Source organism: Poecilia latipinna, unplaced genomic scaffold (assembly GCF_001443285.1).
Source record: "Poecilia latipinna isolate Pla-1442-1.1 unplaced genomic scaffold, P_latipinna-1.0 Scaffold382, whole genome shotgun sequence".
Classification (NCBI taxonomy): Eukaryota; Metazoa; Chordata; class Actinopteri; order Cyprinodontiformes; family Poeciliidae; genus Poecilia; species Poecilia latipinna.
Window position 1 is genome coordinate 267,326 of NW_015112998.1, and position 24,452 is coordinate 291,777.

Genomic DNA, 24,452 nt, shown 5'->3' on the forward strand with positions numbered 1-24,452 from the left:
GAAAGAGAAGATTGTTTTACCCTATAATTCTTCTTACTGACTTCGAACAGACATGGGTTTTCTCAGATCTGTAACGCTGCGGGATGTAACGAGTCAGGGAAAAAGAGACGTGTTTACCAAACTTACATTTAACACATGCGAACATATGCTTCCTCCCCCCCCTTCATCATCGCTGTACAGGTCATCGGTCAGCCATCATAGAAAGCAGCCTCGGTGCACTATATTCAGTCAGGGAGAAATCTTAAGTAACTATACCCACACAAGAATATACAGTATATCTTCAGATCATCTATTTTAGAAAAATTTAAGGCAATATTGTGACCGTCTTAATACTTTGTGTGATATGTAGATTTTATTTAGCTAGGGCTAGGTTTCCTTTTTTTTTTTTTTTTTTTTTTTTGTTATTCTGATTGTCTCATATATTCATATCAACAGCTAATCAGTGCATGCTCAGCTTTTGTTCATTTTCCTTCTTTCTCTTTTAAGCTATTAAGTTATTTCATTCATTAAGATGTTTCATCAGTTTAGTGAGTTTCATGTATCTAAATAAACTAATAAAATTACTTTGAAATTGCACCGTCTGATAAATGAATGAATGAGCAGGAGTCGGAGGAACGGGTGAACTCTTTTATTGTAAAATTTACCAAGTTTTCATGAAGCAGCAGAAATACAGTACATTTGCTTTTTCTTGTTTGTTTGCTTTACAAAAACACAAAAATAAATGTAACACTTTAAAGGGTGATGACATTCACTGTATACCATTTATATACTGACGGTACAGCACAGCCGCAGTTCTTTCATATCTTACAGATCTGTCTCGCTCTTATTCAGGATGTGCAGATTTGAATCCAGTGGCACCAAGAAGGCTCGGATGCGCAGCACAAACCGAATGGCGACGCATTCACACTCTGTCCCGTACGAAAATAGAAATGTTTAGAAATGACAGCATGGTTGGACGAACACGTAGGATGACTGTCGGCGGACAGTTCAGCAGCACAAATACTTTCACCTAAAAAAACCCCCGAGGAAAACACAAAACACTTTACAGAAACGGCAGCTCCTTTGAGCCCGAGCTCATTTAGGAAGGAGAGCGCTGCAGTGATAAACTGTCCTGGAAATGAAAGACGTAAAGGAAGGAGACCTTCTGAGCTTTGTTAGAAGAGCGCAGCTCAAAAGCCAGTGTCGGAGGGTTCGTAGGTTCACTCAGAAGGCAAAGTTATGCTACACTAAACGAACGTCGACCCCTCATTTACTTATAATTTTCTTCTAATGAGATTCATTTTTCTTTTACTCTTTCTAAACGGCTCAAAGCAACTGCTTCGGTTATTCTTGTCTTTCAGACCTTGTGTCTGGTTATTTGTAGAGATTTGTTTTCCTTTTTAAAAACCATATAATTTCAAAGGAGCATTTAGCGCAAGAAATTACACAATGTTCTTCACACAACATTTGACGCTAATCTTTAGGGATTTTCTTGCAGCTAATCAATAAAACAGTAATGCTCCAGTTTATCTAGTTGCGTACCAACGAAAATGTTAAAGAGAAGCAAATTCTTCAGGCATTTAATAGGCGAATACCCAAGAACTGTCGGTGGGGAAAAAAATGTAACGGAGAAGTAAGCTAACGTTAAGCTTCTTGGCCTTCGACCTCGACTCGACTGTAGCTTCGACTTCATGCCTGGAAACCGACAAAGTTAAATGAACTCAACAAAACCTGCAAGAACGGCGATCAAATACCCGGCCAGATTTATGCGGTTGAGTTGCAACTTGCTGAGAGACATGGACTCGACCTGCGTGTTTGAGAAAATAATTTTGCAGGCCCAGGTTTTTAATAGTCACAGAATGATGTCAGTTTTTGCGTCATTGTGCTCTCACAAAAAAAGAAACATTAAAAAAGAAGAGATCTGGTAAAATAAACCATTACAATCCTAAAGGTATACAACATTATTGTCTATTTAATTCCTTTTCCTTCTGCAGCCGATTGCGATTGTTGGTACTTTGGCAGATTTTTCTCAATACTTCATTCTTATTATGGCACAAAATAGGAGCTGAATGCACAGCCATGGAGCCATTTCATTGTTTCTTCCTATTACTTGTAACTCAGGCAGTGAAAACTAAACAGAAATGGTTGGGGAATGAAGCTAAACTGCTCGGTGACTCTCAAACTAAAGACATTCATAGACGTACTGTTGGGGTGTTTTTTGGAATGGGATACGATTCAAGGCAACTGCTACACATTCAGAAATGTCACAATACTGAGGCCTGAAGAATTGGATTGTTTACTATTTTTTTTGTTGTCTTTTTAAAGTGCTTCAATACCTTACTGTGGAATTAGGAAGGTCAGCTGCTTAGTCTTAAAGAAAGTTATCCAAGACACAAAGAACTGCTACTGAAAATGTTCTCGTGATCCCACCGAGCAGCATGGACTCATTTGAAACGATCAGGCAAAGGTGGAGCTGAAATGCTTGCAGAAAAATCACCTGAGATTATCCTTTGGTGTTCCCACAAAAGAGATGTTATGCACGTCCTACGAATGGGAAAAGTAACTGTGTTTAAGACAAAGCGACTCGTTATTCCCAGTCAGGCTACATTCAGTTTCTTAATTTGCATCGTTCCCATTTCAAGCTCAAAGGCTACGACAGAGCGTTTCCTTTCAACAGAAAACACATTAACCTGTCCACGTATTCGGTATGTAAAGGACAGATGCATTTGTAAAACTAATCATCTCCTGGCTGCTTCTCAAGTCTACATTATCAACAATAAGCACCATAAGTCAAGGGAACAAAAGTGGAATAAAAAAACAAAACAAATATCTGAAATGTGCAAAAATACAAAATGTGAACGACATAAATAAGACAATTTGCATGGGGATTAAGGTTGAATTATACATATATGACTGTGCAAATAAAACATAGTCTAGTGTTCTAGCAAAGTGAAATGAAACTGGAGGCAGCGAGCGGTGCTGCTGGTGATGGATGTTTATATGGCCTGAGGGAAAGTGCTGGTCATTGACTCCACCTCTACTGCTGCTTCTTGCGGAAGCTGTCGGTGGAGATGGGTGGATGAAAGTTGATGGTGTGGTGCCGGAGACCCTGAGACGTCTTGTAGCTCTTCCCACAGCGGCACTTAAAAGGTTTGCGCACCCTGATCTGGGTCCGGTGTCCGTTCTTGGCATGATACTTGATGCCGTTCACATTCTGTTGCGAGGCAAGAAATTTGAAAACATTAAACAATATGCATGACAGACTGCATTCTGGAACTAAATGCTTGCTGACTTTATTTCAAAGTTTTAATTGCAGATAAAAGTACGAAAAACACATATTATTTTCCTTCCACTTCACAAAGATGCACGATTTTGTGTCAAGTTTCAAACTTGTGGCTGTTGCGGCACAAAATATGAACAACTTTTAGAGGTTTGAATACTTTTGGCATTGTAGTATGTTGGGACCAGAGATCTGCCTCCAGAGCTTCGTACCGATTTTATTTGACCGGAGATAGAAAATATCTTAACTAAAAATAACAATTAAGCTAAACTGTCTAAAATAGACATAGTTAACCCAGACATCTAATTATAGGCCTAATGTGGGCAAAAACAGATATTACCCACAAATATTTAACATGTGAGGTATTGTGTATTATGTTGCATAATTTCGAGACACACACACACACAAAGTTTGCAGTCAACAGAAGGCTTGTTCTGCTCCTAAACAGATCCCTGCTGCTGCCTTAAGCCTTAGTCATTGCCTATAACTCTGTCATTCACGTCAGCAAAGCAATTTTCTCAGGCTGTGCAGAATTTATCCCAACCACACACACCAGATGTGGGCGGAAAATCCTATAAAACTCCATATCACTGAGGTGGACTGGATGTATGCCTTTAAGTTGTTGTACTGCCCAACAAAGAACCCATTTTCCACTCTCCACTTCTCTCTTTCTCATACACACACACACACACACACACACACACACACACACTCACACATATATTTATATACATTTAGACATAAAACATATATATTTATAGGATATAGGATGAAACGTGCAAGCCTGAAATCCCATCTATCCCTGCTGTGAAGTATGGGATAGGCACCGTCATGCTGTGGGAGTGTTTTGCTTCAGGAGGGACTGTTGTACTTCACATGAGGAAGAAACGTTCTCAAAACATTAAAGCAACAACTCAAGACATCCGCCAAGAAGACAAAACTTGGACTAGAGTGGCAATTGCCTCCCTACCCAATTTTACTCGATTCTCATCTCCCTTCAGCGTTCCATTTGGAATTTCTCCCATTGAGCTTGATTTCTCTGGTTGAATTTCGACTGGGCCAATCGCTGAAGAGATGGAGGTGTAAACGATGACGTCTAGTTTCTGTTCTGTCTTAGAATTGTAATCCGCTCATGTAGGGTTGTAGTTTAGCAAAGGCAATGGAGGATGTGAACAGAGCCATGCAGTTCGTGTTGGATACACTTCTAAGTATTGAGCAATTAAAGTCAGAGCAAGAGGAATGTTTAAGACATTTTATTGCTGGCCAAAGATGTTGTGGCCTGACTCTCCATGGTGTTGTTTACAGCACATGCAATTTCCAGTAATCTTCAACGAGCTGGCGCACTGCATGTCACGGCCAGCGTCAGCGACTGGGTAAAACTTAAAACTTCAACAGAGTCCACGCCCCCAGCAAGCAATTGTTTCTCAATAGCTGAGGGTAAAGATTCTCTGTACGAAGTCAAAGCGTAGAACAAAGGGCTGGTTTTTACCAGGGTAAGCTTGGGCACAATTGTGTTTTCCACTAAGAGAACGATCCCAATCACGCAGTAAAATTAGTTACAAAGCAGCATTCCTGAAACTATGATGAAAATATTTACTCAAAATCTTTTATTTACAACAAAGTCAGCTGGATGATACTACCAGTGACAAAAATAACTGACATGCCAATATAAAGAAATGTGTATAATGTTATAGGGAGATGAAATCCAGTCAGATCTCAATTTAGCCATGTGAGAAAACAGGAAAGGGCTTTTTTGCTCAATAGGATAAATAATTCCTTTGCATGTAACAACATAATTATTATTATTTTTTGTCTAAAAGGACATAGGCAGAATGTTATAAGATTTAGTAGACAAAACTAAAACGACGACAGATGACTAAAAATGCAATTTTAAGATCTGATAAGTCACGGATGAAACACACCTTGTATCTTTTCTTACAGCCGGGAACAGGGCAGGCGAAAGGCTTCTCATCTCCTCCGTTCATGCACATAGAGCTCAGGATAGACTCGGAGCTGATGGCGCTCTCCGTGGTCCACGACTCGTCACTGTCAGACGCCTCAAACTCTACATCCTCGTCGTCACACTCGCTACCTGCGGGAAGAAAAACAACAGGAAGCACAAACATTTAACTCAGATTCACAGCATCCAAAACGAAGATGCTCTGATTCATGCCTTTTGACTTCCTTGTGGCAATTAGATCTCAGCCCTTGGGCTTTCCGTCTGACAAACGCAGACCTTTCTCAGCAGCAGTTCCCATACTCGCCTCTTCCTGAATGCTCAATAGGATAATACCCAGATTTTAAGAAGCACTGCAATCAGCCAATTATGGGAAAGAATCGTGGGTTGAGAAACTTCTTTTTGTTTTACATTAATTTTGTTGTTCTCTTTGAGTATGTGGGAAAAATGCTGCAAAGCTGTATGAAAAAAAACAAAAACAAAAAAATAAAAAAACGTTTCCGGTAGAAGTTAAAGGAAAAAAAAAACGGTTTTCAATTTTTCTTTGACAAAAATAACTCTGAGAAGTGTGACTCACATATGTATTCAGCTCCTCTGTCTTAAAATGTTTGTAGCGACAGGTTTTTTTTTTGTTTTTTTTAAGTCCGCCAATAATACCTGCTGAGTGAGATTGACCAGAGGGCGCATGTGAACAACATGTCAAAGCTTCTCAGTTAGATTCAAATCGTGGCCATTCAAATACAAAACCATGCAAAAATTCAACCCATTTCTTTGCAGCTCTGGATCTTTGTTTTGTCGTTGTGCTGCATTAGAACAAAAACCTCCCACTCAGTCTCAAGTCTTTTACAACCTGCAAAAACTTAATGTCTCGCATTCAGTAGGTAGACCGAAAAAGTTCTGTTTTAGTCCCATCTGAGCAGATCACCTTCTTTCCCACCTCCTCCAGAGTACCCTGATGGGTACTGCTCTGCTTAACGCTCTCGTTGCTAAGCCTGCCACTAAAAAAAGAGTCCATATTAGAACATCCCTAATAAAATCATTCTACATTACACTATAAAACTCACAATGGGTAGGATGTCATCATTTTTCAATAGAAAGTGGTCTGCATAGGAACTGTTAAGAGTTCAATTTGATTCAGTCCTCTGTCAGGTGAGGCGGTAGAGGAAACGCAGTGTAAAAAGCTTAATTAAAGGAAGCCGTTATTTCTGCAGCTCCGTCAGACTCAATGTGAGACACAGAGCAAGACCATTTTAGCAGGTAACAGGAAGTTGCACTGTTTTATCCTGTTGAGCTTTCAGCCGTTGTCTAGCATGTTCAACGGTACATGCTAGAAACATCGGAGCTAAGGATAGGATCTAGATTATGGTAAGAACACACAGAGACCGAGGTTGTATTTATGCTAGCCCCCACGAACTGAGCTAACAGCTATGGGAAAATGCTAAACAAAGTCTTAAATGTGAATTCTAACATTATTTTCTCACATTTAAAATGGTGCATTTTTGGTTTATAGCAAATGCTTTCACGCACCATTGCCTCTGTTTCTAACATAGATAATGAATGTGCACTCAATAATGTGTGAAAGCTAGAAAAAAAAAAGATGAATTCCGTTCTCATACTGTATATTCTTGTGTAATAATTCCCAAAGGCAGAAAACAAACAAAAAAGGCATCTTGAAAATCCAAACCAGGAAATTCTGATCAGTGCACTTCTACTTTGTATGATATTTATGATATTTATTTGCTGCTATGAGGCGAAACTGCTCATCTCACTGGGAACGAGAACGACGGGTACCTGTCGGTGTACTGCTGCGGAAGGAAGAGGAAGGGGTGATCGGGGGGGTGACCGGAGGGGTGAGGTTTCCACTGGTGTGACGGGGTGGCGTGGAGACGTTGGTGCGTGACAACGCGGCCGTCAGAGAGAGCTTAGGCTGCACCTTTTTCTTCAAGGCCTCGTGTTCTCGCCTCGCAGCGTCTGTCATGAACCTGGCATTGTGAATCACAAAGCTGCTTAGTGTTTGTTAAAAAGAAAGAGGAAGAAAAAAAAATCATGAAAAGAAAGTAATTTCACACTTTCTTCACTAATTAACTTGGAGCCCTTCAGTTGTAGAACGCATGGTTGGAAAAAACACCACTGGCCACATTTCCATGAAAAAAAAACCTTTTATTGGAGTAGTAAAGTCTTTGGTAAATTGGTATAATAAGATAGAAGCATTAACACAGACACTGGTGAAGGAAAAGTGGAATTAGCAAATTAAGTAACAGCCACATGAAGATGCGTTCGTAAAAGCAGGGAGACAGTGGGACACTCAGTCGTACTCTGGCATACTGTGGAAGGCCAATAAAAGCTCTGTTTGAGCCCCATATCAAAGGCAGCTGGGATGATCTCAGAGCAGTAAAAAAAACACAACGCCACAGAAATTAATCTAAGCAGTCCTCCAGATGACAAATGAATCTGTCAGCAACACTTAATGAGTCTCCCACATAATATAAAACAGAAGCAGCTGATTCAGAAGAAGTCTCGTAATAAAATTAATCTGAGGTGAAATCAGATCAATTCGTGAATTTTTAGAAGCAGGTTTTGAAAATAATAATAATAATTGAAAAAAAGAAAAAAATCGCCCTTACCTATTGATGTAGCTGAGAGCAATATATGTCGGCTGCTGCTGTTCCTGCTTCTCCAAAAAACAGGGGTCTGTTTCTAGGCAGATAGAGAAACAGAAATATTGGAAGGAGTTGAAAAAAATGAACTAAATATTCACCAAATCCTGAAGGCCTTTAATTTAAGCTAACATACATATTTGAAATCTAATATATATATATATATATATATATATATATATATATATATATATATATATATATATATATATATATTTTTTTTTGTCTTTTTCTTTTTATTAGCTTTTAACACTTCAACAGCAACAGCTTCTCCTTTTAAGGTTGATGTAAAACCAATAAAATAATCTAATAAAATATCATCTAATCATATAAAAAAGTACATTCACAAATGAAGCGTTCCATACACCTGAGCAAGGTGGTCCTGTGGTAAAAGTAATTGATCTTGTTGAGCTCGTAGATTGTTAAAGCATTTTTATCTAGAGGAACAATCTTTATTCTTTATTTCCTAGTCCACATAAATTCAATCCATGAATGATTAAGGCATACATAAGGTTTCACACTACAGCATTTAACAAATTTTAAACGGAAGACATTCTGTAATGGCGTAGTAGTAGACAGTCTTTCCTATACAGCCTTGTTCACCGCAAAAGATAATTGCTAAAGAAGCTGATTAGTTGATCTGGGATCTTTGAACAATCATTGGAAAGTTGCATGGAACTGTGAAGAAATATGTGCACAGGCAACAGTTAAAACTGCACCCTTTACAGGAATGAACTAGCTGGACTTTGAACCTTCTCCCACTGTCAAAGGCAGGCTGGTTTAATGACCATGTGATTGTGTGGACAGCAACCTGGCCTGGCATAAACTCCACATGAAAATGAGAGACATCAGACAGTCCAAAAAAACTGCAAACAAGCTGAAGGATCCTATTAAAGTAACCGAGCCTCTGATTAATTTCATGCCACACCACTCAGATGTCGTAATTCATGTAAAAGGAGCCCCAACCAAGTACTCTCCACACTATGTACGTAAATACTACATGAGACTCTATTGGTCTCTATTGGCCCTACATTTTATTTTCATCTTCTGAAAAACGTCTTTTTTTTATCCATAAACCATGATCATAAAAAGAGACAGAAATAAATGTTTAACCTTTATCTCAATCAGTTTCACTTTCTGAATTGAAAACACTGTGTTCTCTTTGTACTTGGATGTCAGATTTTATGAGTTCCCAACTGGGACACCAACAAAAAGAATATCCTTGAAGTCCATATTCTGAGGAGAAAAATCTGAGATTGCTGAGCAACCCTGACTTCACTATCTAATATGGCTGCAAGCATATAGAAAGTAGTATATACTCTAAACTAAGATCTTTGTTGAACTAGTCTGTGTAATCATGTCCTGTTTTGTGTATGAAAGCATAGAACAGAAAGAAACATAGCAGTGGTTTGTATTGGGAATAGCATTTAGAATTAAAACTATTCTGATCCCAAGTCCGCTTTCTGACCTTCGATCAAAATGCTCCTAACTGATGTGATGGCATTCCCAGCTCAAATCTCCAAGTTACAAAACAGATGGATTGCTATAATCATTTTGGTATTGACTACAATTATCAACGCCAGGTGATAAAAGTGAATTTCTCTCGATTTTCTGTGTTCAAATACACACAAAAAACACATAAATAACCAGGTAAAATGTACAGCTCTATGTGGGTAATCACTTCAGTACATTCCCTACAATCTATATGCAATCCATTTTTGAGATACAAAGACAAAACACCACGCTAACATGTCTGAAATCAATGTGAGGGACGATTTGCTTTGGTATAAACTACTATAACCAATGCAAGATAATGACAGTATGTCTCTCCATTTTAAGATATTTCACATTGTCATTTGTTTAATGAGATGCAATTAGTCAGAAGTGCTTTGTTTATAGTTTGTTTTGCCAGCAGTTTTCACTTAGTTCTATATGTGTGCAGCCATATGTGTGACACTGGAGTAATATATAAACCATCAGAAGCGCTAACAAATAGTTTAAACAGAAAGCCAGAGTGAATACTCAACCCAGGACTAATAGGTAAACTCCCACCTTCCCAGTCAAGACCATGACCATAATGAACATTTATTTTATTTTATTTTTTTCTGACTTCTACCTTGTAAACGTTGATTTCCAAGCATAAAGCAAACTCACTATATTTCCTCTGTTATGGGTATTTAAAGTAGTAGTGAGAGAATCCAGCCTCTTTGGATTGACAGACTGTTGCGCATATAAATATAATGCATATTGAGGTGTTTTCAGAACATTTAGAAACACAACTCACCAATTTTTTAAAGCGACAGACTTCGTGGCCTAACTATAAAGTCTTCTCCGTTCCCCTTGTAGCAACACAGTTTTATTACAGAACTTCAAGTAAATGACATCTCACTATTTCTAGGTTCTTAAAATGCTGCCCTGCAGAAACCAAATTGCACACATATGACCACACTCCGCACATTGTATGTTTTTTGCTTTCTCAGCTCCACACATCCATCCTGTTCAGTGGTGCTAAATGTACAACAATAGCCAATCTAAACACCCTGAGGTGAAAGCGTGACTGACTTCAATCACTCTTCCCTCTGTTATGGGAGAAGAAAGACAGCCCATAAAACAACACTTTGTACCACTTCCCAGCTGAGCCTCCCTGCTTGCATCTCTGACAGTGTTGCTGTGAAAGACTGCTCGGCCCCATGGGGCTCAGTCCATTGCTTGGTTTTATCCAGCTCATTTACCAGCGAGCCATTTATTAGGCCATTGATTTTTAAACTATTATCATTGAAGAAGAAATTATAACATTAATAATACTGCAAGTTTTGTTTACTGTTAGCATCATTTTTCTCTCACTGTAATGACAGTTGCAATGAGAGAAAAAAAACAAACAACTAATTAATTAAAGGTTTTGTGTGAAGAGGTTGTAATTAAATCACTCCTTTTGCCAGAATTGCCTTACTATGCCAAATTGTATAGTAATATATTTAATTTTTTTTCAAATCCTCAACTAGCCTGCTGAGGATCATATTACATAATATCAATTGAATTGAAATGTGGACATTGACTAGGACACTCAAACCTTCATTTAGTTTTATTTTTTTATTTTTTATGAGGCATTTAGTTTTGGTATTGTTTCAGACCTTTATCAATGCTTTAGCTTAATGTCATGATCCGATTGATGAACGCTCTTCTTCGGGATGTTCTGGCCGCAAATGTAATCATGCTCTGATCAATTATAGCAAGTCACTGAGAAGCTGGAGCAGCAAAGCAGTCCCAGACCATCAAATTACCACAACCACGTGTCAAGTCATCAGTAAACTGCCTTTTTGTTATCTGAAATTTTATTAGTTTTTCACCAGATTTAATGGAATTCATACATTTCAAAAGTTCCACAGAATCCACAGAATATTAGGCCTCATTAGACCAACGGTCGTAGGCATTATTAAGATTCTTTTCAGAGGAAGTGTGAGAAGTGCCTTTGCATTATTTTTGGTTAGCAGTAGTTTTTTTGCCTTTGGGCTCTTCAATGGAAATCCTTTTTTGCCCTGTATTGTGATTTTTTTGTGACCTGCTGGATGTGTGTCCTTGGGATGATCCACCATTGTTGCATTTGTGGATAATGGCTCTCACTGTGGGTTTGAGTCCCAAAGACTTAGAAATGGTTTTGTAACTCTTTCCACACTTTGCTTCCCATCTGTTCCTGCATTTTTGTTTTCAAATTGGGACATGTGGTGTTGCTTTTTTTTTTAATTTTTTTTTTTTTTTTTTAGATCTTTTAGCATACGCTATTTAAGTGATTTCTTGATAATACCAGTTAAAATAGTAATCCTGCAGGGTTTAGTGACTGGGATTGAACCCAGCTTTTGAGAAAAACAAAACAAAAAAAAAACTAATCTGTCTATTAGCTTGGTACAAGTTTTTTGAGGCCATTATTAAAGCAATGTTAGTGCTGGCGTTGAAGATCTTTCAAATTTCTAATTGCAGTTTCTTGAAACTATACAGGTCTTAACCTGAGACTACAGATGGTTCTCTGAAGGCCATGTGCAAGCGTTTCATTAATCGTAGATTTATCCCTGGTGTGAAGGACAGCACATTTTACTCTACTTTCCAACGATGTCATGAAAACAAAGAGTTGGAGGCACGCATTCATTATGACACTAGTCCCATGCCAAAAGCCAGAGGCAACCCTGAGACTGCTCAGAGCTTTGCAGTAATGGCATGCGTGTGTGCAAGAGTGCACAAGAAATCCCTCCAAAAATCCCTAATGAGTCTCAAGCTGTGGATTGGCGGCCAGCTCAAACAGCAGTGGATCGGTCCGTTCCCACACACTGTAAATCACAAAAGCCTCAGGTGGGGACTGCAAAAGAAGGCCTGCAGGGACCACATCCCCCTCCCCCACAGCCTCTAGTGTTCTTTTAGGGCCACCATGAGTCAAGGATCAGGAGGAAGGTGCCTCAATTGGAGATGGGAACCCCTCTAATCAAACTACACAGGTGGTCCACCATGGTGGGCAACGATTAGAAGGCTTCTAGGAAACAAAGAGTTAGTGTAAGTCAGTGTAATCTGTACTTATGTCTACACATATGTGCCGATGTTGTAGGGCTTACAACATCGGCATAAAGAAAAAATATATAATGACACCCAACAGAGCAGCTATTTTAATCTAAAGCAGATTTTTATTATTTATCACAAACATTTACAGGCCATTCGCACTTGACAATCAATTCGTGCACGAGGGCTTAACGAAGCGATATTAATGATTGTTCCTATCTGGCCTCAACCATAATTGTCCCAGTTTGATCTAAATTTTGACTGGACCTTTTTGCACCACTTCAGTGAGTTTCTGTTTGTGCTTTCTGTTCTGTCTGACGGCATCCCGTCCCCTTAACAATTATCGTCACCCTTTGCAAACACGCGTGCAAAAGCCTTGAAACAAATCGCTCACAGTGAGCTGAGGTGTAGATTCGTTTTCCTTTTTGCCTTTTAATAATAAATGTAGTATTTGAATGGAAGGTTCTCATGTCTTTCCCATTTTGAGAAGAGGTTAAAGGAAATAATCCTCCTTTTCAAGTCATATGTACTCCACACCAGACAAACAGGAGGTCACAGGTCACTTACAAAAAGTTACTGAATGCTTAAAAAAAACGGCAAGCATAAGTCAAGCGCATTTTTGGATGTTGAAGGTAGGACTTTTCAATTTTTTTTCACTGTGTGTGTGTGTGTATGTTGTGTGATTTTTTTCAGTGAAATTTAAATTACTACATGCTAATTGTGATTGGATTCGTGGCTGTAGGGAATAAGCGCAGGCCAAATGACCCAGTAACACTTAACAAAAAGGGTCTCTGTGGTGGTCCGCATCAGAACGATCGCGCGGCACACCTTCCTCAGGCAGCGGCGGAAGTGACGCCTGCGAGCCTCTCATTAGAAACATCCTCCACCGGACGAGCGTCCTCACTCTTGTGTGCACACCAGACGCACAGTCCCCTCTCTCATTTCCACCAGCATCTGGCTGCTCCACCCCTGACAGTCAAATGCACCGTGGGGCAGAGGTGAGTGGTGAGCATTATGGTGACATGTTTATGGCGACTGTGAGCTGCAGGGAACATTACCAGGAGTGGTGGCACAGGTAATTCATTACAATGTGACCTCTGAGAAGGAAATGAAACGGAGACAAGCTCCATGTGAAAGCCGCTCTTTGGTGGTTTCTGGGGAGACACCGAGGGAATAAAATGATTCATTGTAAGTTTGACACACACACAGCAACCTATACAGCCCATGCGTAAACGCAGAATCCCTCAACGTTGGATCTTTCTAAGTGTTTTATCAACCATGTAAAAAAAAAAAAAAAAAAGTACCATTTTTAAACTTCATATTATGAACATTAGAAAAGTCTCATGAGCCTGACATTAACGTTGACAGGTATAAAAAGAAAATATTAAAGGAGATGATAATTAAAAATTCCATTCAAACTTTTTGAAATTGAATATCACTGCAGATCTATCACAATAGTCCAAAAAAATAAATAAATAATTCTAGTGTTGCAAAGCTCTAAAAGCTTATGCAGTTTCTGCAACAAAAGCGTATTCTCTATAAAAGCAAATTAGCTTGGTTTTATGGAAACCAAAGCATTGTTTGGCTTTGTAAGCAAAAACAATATGCGAAAACATGTAGATTAGGAAACAGGTGTTTACTGTTGCAATGAATCTATGCAACTGCGGTGATCAACACCAGCAAAGATTCTGCAGTAAAACCGGGAGGCAACAAAAGAAACGCTTATCGCAACAAAACCGATGGCAGAAATATAATCACACTGAATTTCTAAGCTGCACAATGTTTTTTTTTGTTTTTTTTCAGGTAATGGATTCCCCCCCACAGAGAGGCAACAGTGGGGGATTGGGGAAATGTAATTAGCCCCACCAGGTGCACAGATCAGGGAACTAGTTACTGTTTAACAAATTTATTACTTCCGCACTTTTTTTTTTTTTGTTTTTTTTTTTTGAATGACTGCAAGTTGTTGGGGAAATAAAAACAAAGCTCAATAAGCGTCCAACAGGACTGGCAACAAACAGACTTTGTTGTGTTCCTGAGCTTACTGCCCATTTCAAGCTTCTACTATTACTGACCCTGCTGGCTACCTGCTCACAGGTCAAACAACACATCCGCAGCATCCTTCTGGTCTAAAGCTGACTGAGCACACGGGGACATAGGCATAGTTTAAATTCTACTATATTCAAATATAAGGCTAGTTTGTCAGATTAAAAGCACCTTTAAAAATACCAACTTTTAAGCAAGTATTAAACTTTTTTTTTTTTATCCTGTGAGCAGAAAATCATCATAAATAAAGGCGTCAATCTATCTACCTGTCCGTCTATCACAATTATTATAAAGGGGGTTTGACAAAATAGTGCATTCAGAGGGATATCTCCCAATCAACAGACTAGCAGCGCCCTCTCTTGTTCACAGGCCCATTCAGCAGTCTGCCCACAAAGCTCATGTACAAGAATGTATGCTTATTATCAGGCGCCTAATTACAATGGGGGAATGTGCCTTAAGCAGCAGGCCACCAGATGAGGAGGAAGACATGCCAAATCAAGCGCCCCCTCTGTAATTATGCATCACAGGCACTTGGCACAACGCGCAAGATTTCGCACTTCTCTGAGTGTGTGCAGGCCGGCAGAGAGGGGAGAGGATAGAGGTGGGTGGGGGGCAGAGGGGCGGGGGGAGAGTTTTTCCCCTTTGAGCCAACTAATTGCTTCATTATTCCCTAACAAGTTATTTGAAAGCCTTGCTGTTTTTTTTGTTTGTTTTTTTTTGTTTTTTTTAAAACTAAAGCTAACACCTCTGACACATGCACATGCAGCACCAGTCTGAAAGCCGACGATATTAAAGCCAGTCAAGCAACAAACAAGAACAACAGAGGTACCTGAGCCCTGTCACCTTCAATAATAAGGGCCTGAAATATCGGATCAGGGGAGCAGATGTTCGAGCGAAGGGTCACGCTGTGAGGAAGGGAAGTTGCATTTTTGCCACACCAACAAAAAGTATGTGAAAGCTAAAAACATGTAATGGCACCGTCTGATGCGGCTTAACCTAAAAAAAAATGGCATGTCTTTTGGTTCTCAAATGCTGTAATTTTTTTAAAAAAGTACAAAATCTTTAAAAGAATAAAAATAGTTGACACGTTCTATTCATTTCAAAAATATTGACTCCCAATTCCAGATTCATCAGTGATTCTGGGACTTATTTTGCCACCCTGGAACTAGAGACGCATCAATCAGGCAATTTCTTGACTGGTTCCAATTTCCGTCTTTCTTCGAGGTCTGACTTGCTGATTCAGACAAAGATTGATTCCATTTTTTTTCTTTGTTTTTTTTTCAGTTTTATTTTTCTAAAGGGTACAACAGACAACAAATAAAATGTTGTCCTTGACTGACCAAGCAGTTTGAAATATATCAGAAAGAAAGTACTGGCGATTTTAACAGTTTGCTTTTACAAATGTGAAATGGTGGGAGATGTTGACCTGCCAATCACCAATCCGAGTCATGCAATTTAAGAATATTTATGAAAATGGAGAACCTTAGCAATAAAAGGTAGAAAAACAAAGATTGACATAATGTGGAGGAGTCAACGGGGAAAATCCTCCACAAATATTGCCTTTAAAAACCTGATCTTTTATTTCAAAGACATAATCTCACACTTAAAAATGTGCTACGGCTCCCTAATTGTTAGATCTGGAGATTTATCCTTATTGTCATCATCATCTACCCCCGTTTGCCACAGCTCGAGTTAACTGAAACTTAATTAGAATATGACTGTAAATATGGACATATTTTCTGACAATTCCTTCCTATTTTTCTTTTACGCTTTTTTTTTAAGATCAACACACATTTGCTTTCTGTAAATTACCTGTTCTCTTATCTTTTGAATTTTGAAGACCGTCAACAATAAATGGGCCTCTGTGTTACATCATGTTTGTGCAGCACAATAATTATGGCAGTGCTGACATTACAACCAAAACATCACTCTTTTCTATGTATGGGAAGGTTTCATGTGTGAAATCTACAGCTCCCTGCTGGTGAACATGTGTAAAAAAAAAGGCCTTTAATTAAACCTTACACTTAAAATTTTTTGATACACTAGGACCTGCCCATACATAGATAAGAGTGCTGATCCCATGCTCGTGGAATTTGGATACATCTATACATAAAACCTTGTGCACTACTTTATACCTGTTGGAATCTAAAAGTAAAAAGAAACATGTTGCATGTATTTAATCCCAAATAGACCCATTGCTAATATAGACAGTATGATCAAAAATAGAATGTGAAAAATTAGTGAGGTTCAAGTGGAACTTGATCATCCAGTGACCTTCATTAAATGTTGTTAAACGCCCTTCGAATAGATAAGGAAAAATAGCTTGAAAAATAAATGAATTAATTCAAAATGATTTCTTGAGTGTACCCGATATTAGCCCTGCTTCATTTATTGCACAACACTTAGGGAGGGGCTTTGATTGAAGTGGGATGGCCTGTAAATTTGACAACATCTGTGAGGCAATTTTATCTGCAGCAGTAGCAGTAGCAGCAGCAGCAGCAGTGTTGTTGAGCTGCTTGCAATCCCACCCAAAACTGATAGGACATTAAACTGGCCTCTTTTATATGCATTGTTACACTTCTTGTTAAAGACAGTCCGTCAGAGTTTTACTAGCCAACACCAATCTCTATTTTTTTTATTGTTTTACCAAGTGTAACTTCTTTTTTTAGTACTGTTTTACATGCAAACAAAATTCTGTAAAAGTTCTTTATTTCTGTAATTAAGTGTGGCAGAGATTGACCATAAAGGAAGAAAACACGTGCTGCAGATTCCTTGACAGAGAAAGTTGTTTTAAAAGCAACAGAAAATGAAAGCATGAGAAGATTATCTTATGCATCAGAGCATATCTTACTAACCTTTATCTGTTTCTTAAAACAACCTACGTCAAAGGTCATGCCGTTTGTTCATGTGTTTACAGACTAAAATGTCAGTTTTTATTAATTTAATGACTCAAAAAGTACATCTTTGGCAGATAACGATTTTATCTGCCTGGGCTGCCTAGCTGTTTGAAGGCATGCCAAGATTTTACAAAGTTGTGCTGTCAAAGCCTCTAAAATGTATCTGTCATATTATAGTGAGATGCCAGAGAAAGTGCTGCAGTGACTGAAGTTTTCTCAAGCTTTATGGAGCATAGTAACGGAGTTCTCCACCTTCCCCACCTGTTGCTGTAATGAAATGACATCAGACTTTTATGGAACTTTTCAACCCTCAAAGGGTTAATAGGTGCACCATTCCTCTCACCCAAAAACTGCTGGAGACCCGCGACCTGGTACAGAAGCGCAGGTATAGACCATGGATGGATATTTTTGACAAGATATCAGTAGCATGTCTGCCAAGCAGCTGACTGCAGACTGCCTAGTAGAGCTTGGCTAACTAATGTGCTAATATTGGCTGTTAGACTCCCAGTGTACCCCATAAAGAACAAAGCAGCAACCAGGAATTATATGCTGCATAATAATCCCATCTACTTGCAAAGCTTCTGCAGTATTTAAGGGTTTGATCTACATTTTTGATAAAGTCCAGGTGTCAGAATAAAAACAGATGCAAAAAGTTCTAGATAAACATCAGAAGTGTAATAATCAATACTTTATCAGTAGTAAGAAAACTAGTTGCTTTTTCTCTTTTAAGTAAAAGTAATTTGACCCCGTTTTACTATTTCTGTGTAAAACGTAATGTTACATTAGGTAACATTAACATTAACATTAGGTAGCATTAACATTCTGGTCAATACATTTAAATTTGGTCAGCATCCCCTTTACAAATTACTGCTATGCAGAATTTTACAAATAAGATTAGTATTTAATAAAAAAACAATATCAATAATAATGATAATAACATTTTTCCTTATATAACTTAGCCAAGAGCTATAGAATATGCAGTATGAACCTATATATTCTCTACAACAAGCTGACGGTCAAATCTAGTGAATTACAGAAAAAGGAAGAACAATATAATAACTATCTTACAAGACAGGTTGACAAAAAAAATGCAAATCACTAATAATGTTTGTCCAAAATACTTCATTTATTCTGAAAGAAGTTTGTTTTCTCCAGGCTGAAACTTCATCAAGTGATAGACAAAGTTAACACCAGCAACGCAGAAACGTGTTTTAGGATTTTTTTGCATTATGACGTACTGAGTGCTGCTAGGCAAACATCAAAACGCTGGTAATTATTCAATGCAACCCAATGAATAAAATGATCTCTGCGCGCGGCCTTGCCTCAGATGCCGCACGAGCGACTTGCCAACCCACAAAGTGTCTCCGGTTTCCCTTACCGACTTATTTCAGTTCTCCAACTCTGTCAGTGTTACTGCTATATAGAAAGTAATGAGCTCTTTAGACAGAAACGAACAGGATCCAGCGGAACATCAGCAGTCACCACACCTAGCAACCGGGTTGCCAGGACGCAGGAAGTAACTTGTTAGCTGTAGCCTCTAGTAGCCACGTCTGCTAGCTTCGGCCGTGGCGGGTCGCTCGGTGCTGTGCGGCTCTTACCGATGTGGTTATCCTCGATGTGCACGATGAGCTCGGTCAGGGAGTCAAAGTGAAGCCCGCAGCCGGCGAACCTGCAAGCGTTGGAGAAGAAGGAAACAGCCGCGATGCCTGTCATGGTCGCCGTGACATTTGAAACGAAGGTAGGCAGCAGTGGAGCAGAGGCAGCGGGGTAAAGCAGCGGTGAGAACAGCTGGAGCGGAGCTGTGACTCCTCCGAGCTGCGTCAGACCAGCTGGAGACCGACAGCAGCACCGGATGTGAAGCTGCAGACTTTCATTTGAAAAGCACAACAGTTTTCAGATAAACTGCAAGCACGGATGTGGTTGAAGCCACACATTTACAGAAATTAGCTTTACAAGGGCATGCAAGTAGTTTTTTTTTTTTTTCGTCGTTTGTTTTATTAATGTCAAAAATAATTGATAATGTAGTCAAAGGAGTTTTAATGATTATTACAATTACTTTGTTTGTAATGCCACCTGGCCTCGGCTGTTATGTTTGGCTTGTTAATTTATGTAGCAGGGTCAGTCAGCACATATGAATAAACAGTAAAGTACTAAATGTGCGAGAGACAGCAGGCCCTCCTGAAATGTGATAATCTGATAAAATACAAAAAGAGGTTTTTAAATTGTAGTTTAAATTATTAGGAGAAAAAGCTACTTCCTGGAAAAAGTAATTGTCTTCCTCACCTAATAATTGGTTGTGTTAGCTTAATTGTTTTTACCAGCATTGGCAGTTTGAGGTCATGCTGCCACAGCATCTCACATTTTACTCCAAACTTTGAGTAGGCATGCAGAATTAGCCTGAAATATATGCCCAGCTTAGAAACAAACAAAAATATTTTGTTAATGCACTTTAAAACCATGACTCTGTTAACTGAACTATGACTTTTCCTGTTGGTAAAAAGCTCAGTTTGTTCTGTTGGAATCCAGATTCACATGCGGCCAGCAGGGGGCCCTAACTATCCACAAACACAACTTCACCTTGATCTGACCATGACAACAGACATCTGTAAAAATAATAATGATAAAGACATGGTTATGTATTTATCCAAGATGCCACAGAGTGATATTATAAGATATCCCTAAACATACATATGTCCTAAAATATATTCAGGGTATGGTTGAGGGGCTTTATTTAGTTATGGGAGTTACATTTTGCTGTTCAAAATAATATTACATATTTATTATCTAAGCCCTGGTTTTCCAGTGACTTACATACCAAAAGGATTGTTTTAAATATTTGTATTTTAATTTCAAAAAGGATTTTAACAAATGAAAGAGTGTTAACGTTAATGAATGTATTTTTTGCAGCCTGCTAAAAAACAGACAGCCTGAAGTCATTAAACACATACATCTATCATCTATTTTTAAATAACTGTCCAGTCTTCATTACAACTGCACCAACTTTGACTAACTCAGAGTTTAATTTCAATCACTTCTAGAAATGACTCCAGATGTTATTTTTCATCCATGATTAAAACATTTTCAGCAATTAGTGCTGCCGTTATGGATCAACAAGCAGCTCAAAAACAACTAATGGCCACAGAGTGGCAGTGTTGGTCTGGGAATACATGTGATTTACATCAGTTCATTTACTTTTAGTAAAGTTCACAACCTTAAGGTAACCAGAATTAAAATCATGTCCATGAAGTAATTAAGTTAGTCTAGTAATTTAAACCCTCAGTGCTCCTCCTCCTTTATCTTATATCATGGTACTTTCATGTTAATGGTATCAAAATACTGTTAAATTAATTTGGATATTTGAGATCTACATAGACTGATAGTTCATTTTTATTCTTAAACCGTATGTAGGTTAGAGTTATAGTGAAAAGCATGTAGGTTTTATGACAGCTTACCATAAAAACAACTAAAACTGACAGTCTTTATCATTGTCTGTTTTAGTGGTGTGGTGGAAATGATACAAATATTTACAAGGATAATATCAACCTCTCCACATTAACCATGTATGAATTAATATTTAGAATTTTCCTGTAGGTCTAATTCTTTAAAGTGAGCTTTTTAAAATAATAATAATATGAATTTGCCCAGAAATGAGAGTAATTTTACAATATTCATTGATTGGAGGTGCCATTTTAAAAAGTAATTTTTTAATGAATTCATTCATTCATTCATTTTATTCCATTATATTCACAGACTCCATGCCTCCATGTCTTTCACACTTGAAGCCAAAGTCAAACAGTTTTTCTTGTTATTACCGGAAAACGCTGTCAATTTATTTCATTGCTGTCGTTTTTCAAAGAACTGGATGTTTTCAATTACAAATGCTGGCTCTGCCTGTTCCAGTTATTTATTTACTATTTTACTTGATGGGTATAGTTATAACTATTTATTGCTCTTCAACTTGTTGCACCCCATAAATACAGATGAGGTAACAGATGTACCAGAGATTTCATTTGTTTATTTAATTTTTTTAAGTTACAATGTACTCTTAAATAAAGCGTTGCATTCAACAAACTTCCTGTAATTCAGCTAAGAAAGATGAGCTCATGAGTAAAATGATTCCCTCACTACTTTAATTTTTCAGTTAGAAAAGGTATACCTTTTCCCTTTTCAGTTTCTTACATAGCAAAGATTAATGTCAACTTACTAAGAATTAACAAACCATCTTTATTTATTTATGAATAACTACTTAGCGTTGTTAAAGATAGCTAAGCAAGGAAGTATGGGTTATAAGTAAATAATCAAGACAACCAACAATACTTTCATTCAACTTTAAATGATGTGGAGATCAAACAGTTCTGGGAGAGGGGTGCCATCTTGAAACAATTTTCTATAATCTTCTGTCATTGTTACCTTGGTAACCTTTGTTTTCTTTGGCTATGAAACTTGTGAAGATGGTGAAATATGCTAAAGAAGGCAAAAAAAAAAAAGTTACAAAATCAAGCAACTTACATCATTTTTCAGACATTTCCTAGTGGTGCTCAGAAAATAATTTGCCATCAATCGCTAAAGGTGTAAAATGACCTGTAAAAAAAAGTAAAAAGTATGGTTTGACAAGTGATTCAAAAGAAAAAAAAATACTACAATCTTGTTGCTAAATGGACATTTCTCAGAGGACAAGTGCTGAAGTAAACATTGTAAAAAAAAATTGTGGAAGCTGAAGTCTACGAAAAAAGAAGCAAAAGAGGAAATTTAATTCAAGTTATCTCCATTTTTTGTGCAGCTGGTGTGAGATAGTGGAAGAACAAAGATCACAGCATGTGGTATGTGGTTCACTTCTCAGTAACACATGTATGAATCATCACATTTTTAAACCACACCCTTCAACCAAACATGTAGAGCTAATGGACAAAACACTTTAATTTGTTAGAAACAAATCCTGCATTCAGTTCTGCGTTGATGCACAACTCTGTTTATTTGCCAGAGATGAGATAATCTGTCACTCTTGTACATCTGAATTGGATAATTGATTAAATTTAAGCAGTTTCTTGGTTTGTGTCAGATATCATCGCGAGTTTGCGAGTTTTGTGCTACCATATTTTATTTTAATTTTGTTATGATGAAAGCAGAAAGCATATTGTCATAAGACATTTAAGAACCACTGCATTATGAAATTAACACAAATAAGACCATAGTTTCATTTGATCTTTTTCTATGCAGGGTTGTTATATTCACAATAAACACATCTAAACATGCAGAATCCATTTTCTGGCATACAGGATGGTACTCTTTAATTTTAAGGAGTCATCTCACTGAACTGCCTCTTAAAACTATTCTTAATTGTTATAGGGTTCACTTTTTGTATATAGCAAAATCCCTAAGATTATCTACCTTTAAACTTCCAACCTGCAAATTACAATTAAATGAGTTTCTAATTCCACCTGAAGGCTTAGCAGTTTTACATTTCTTAGTCTCCACAAGACAGATTGTTTACCTTTGCATTTTGTGTGTTGCACTGTACACAAGCAGTTTTATTGTGTGATCAGTAGGGAAAACTGAGTTTTGTATGTTTGCATTCAAGCTTTACTCTACAATAGAATCACAACTCTGTTCAAAGTTTTGCCGACTTACAGCTATTGTGACAAATAACTAGACAGTCATTCAACATGTTTCGCCATTGACTACCTACCACTTTTTTTTTAAGTTGGAACCACAAGCAGTTTACATAAGAATACCAGTCAATCAAGATTAAGTCTTCTTGTTTCAAAATATATCATTATGTCCCTCCTTTTCTTCCTGTACTATTGCTCAGCTGTAGCTTTATTTTTTTCCAAAACTGGTTTATTTTCAGCTGAATACTTTCTAAGTTCAGTGTTGCCTTGAAAACCCAAATAACTCTGCACCAACAGCTATTATCTACCTTGTATATAAGTTTTGTTGCCAGACATAATTTTACCCAGAGACGAAGCTATAGGGCCTGATTGCTCTAGTCTTCCCCTCTCTGCCATCCTAATGAGGGGCTGTGTGATGAACTGAAGATGTTTCCTGCCCTTTCGGATCCAAAACCTATTGTCAGGATTCTAGAGGAATACAATATGGTATAGTTAAAATTAATCCAAGCTGTATATTTTGTGAAAACAGCTAAAATGGTGAGGCTTTGTGACCACACTTATGCATGCGAGGCACAGATAATAACCGCACAATTTAAAACCTGCAAATCACAATGCAGTGATGCTTTACAAATGAGCAGAATATTCAGAATCAGATCTCACATGCTCCCATCAGTGTAAGTTTCAGTGTTCCTTTTTAGAAACAGAAAGACGTTAAAACGCTTTTGTTATTCCTCCTTTACACACCTGGTGCAATCATCCTCACTGGCTCTTCAAGGTGATCTTACCCAAAAGCATCGCACAAAGGCATAATCATGAAAGGGTTAGTATAATATAGATCAAATCTCCTTTAGTGTGGGTCACTGACCCAAACTGTATCGGCTCTTTCCAGCCTTAATAGTCTGTTCTTCTAGAAGCATAATGTTTGGATTCGTTGGGAAATATATTGGCAATAAAGAGACAAAGGGATGTCATAAATGTTGATTAAAGCTCTGGTTAAAAGACAGAGGCGGAGAGGCCCTGAGTTATGAGGGCCTTTCAGACTGCGTTATTGTTTCGGTGACAGAGCTCTTAGTGTGTCTAGTGGAGTGGTCGCAGGCCAGTGGTAAACATTTCTCAATGTGTGAGGAGTCATTAATCCCTGGAGTGGAGGATGGCTTCACTACTACCACTGTCTGTGGCCCTAGAAATAACAGCCAGTTGGCACCAGCAGGTCACCACGGAGCTGCAACTCTAAAGTGTTATACGCAGATGTTTAAATCTCTCCTAATGTGCTGGAGCTAAGGCAGACGTTTCAGAAAATCAACTGCCACATGTTCATTCAGAAAGGTTATCATTATAAGGGTTACTTTTTTTTTTTTAAAGAAAATATAATAAAACCACTTGTTTTTGTCTGAAACAGAAAATGCATAATTTCCCCCAATGTGGCTAAAATAATATCACATTTATTATTATTGTTATAGTACAGTTTAATACAGTTATAGCAAGGTT

General features: G+C 38.0%; 1 protein-coding gene and 1 long non-coding RNA gene across 2 annotated transcripts; both read right to left on the reverse strand.

Annotated features, from left to right (window-relative positions):
• Positions 1 to 376: 376 nt before the first annotated feature.
• jazf1b (JAZF zinc finger 1b) lies at positions 377 to 19,288 on the reverse strand. Its single transcript, XM_015036847.1, has 5 exons — positions 18,954 to 19,288; positions 7,841 to 7,913; positions 7,008 to 7,198; positions 5,182 to 5,351; positions 377 to 3,193 (listed from the first exon to the last, which is right to left on the reverse strand). Exons 1-5 carry the CDS (start codon positions 19,066 to 19,068, stop codon positions 3,017 to 3,019), a joined length of 726 nt encoding a protein of 241 aa, XP_014892333.1. The 5' UTR covers positions 19,069 to 19,288; the 3' UTR covers positions 377 to 3,016.
• On the reverse strand, positions 11,368 to 15,060 carry LOC106950182 (uncharacterized). Its single transcript, XR_001425561.1, has 2 exons — positions 13,474 to 15,060; positions 11,368 to 13,384 (listed from the first exon to the last, which is right to left on the reverse strand). It is a non-coding gene; the product is annotated as an uncharacterized LOC106950182 (long non-coding RNA).
• Positions 19,289 to 24,452: the final 5,164 nt, after the last annotated feature.

What these genes read in the sequence shown, in the direction of transcription:
- jazf1b (XM_015036847.1), bottom strand. Translation starts at nt 19,068, where the DNA reads ATGACAGGCATCGCGGCTGTTTCCTTCTTCTCCAACGCTTGCAGGTTC. An exon ending in CATCGAGGATAACCACATCG is followed by an intron (nt 7,914 to 18,953) that starts GTAAGAGCCGCA and finishes CTATCTGCCTAG; the next exon opens with AAACAGACCCCTGTTTTTTG. An exon ending in GCTCTCAGCTACATCAATAG is followed by an intron (nt 7,199 to 7,840) that starts GTAAGGGCGATT and finishes TCACAATGCCAG; the next exon opens with GTTCATGACAGACGCTGCGA.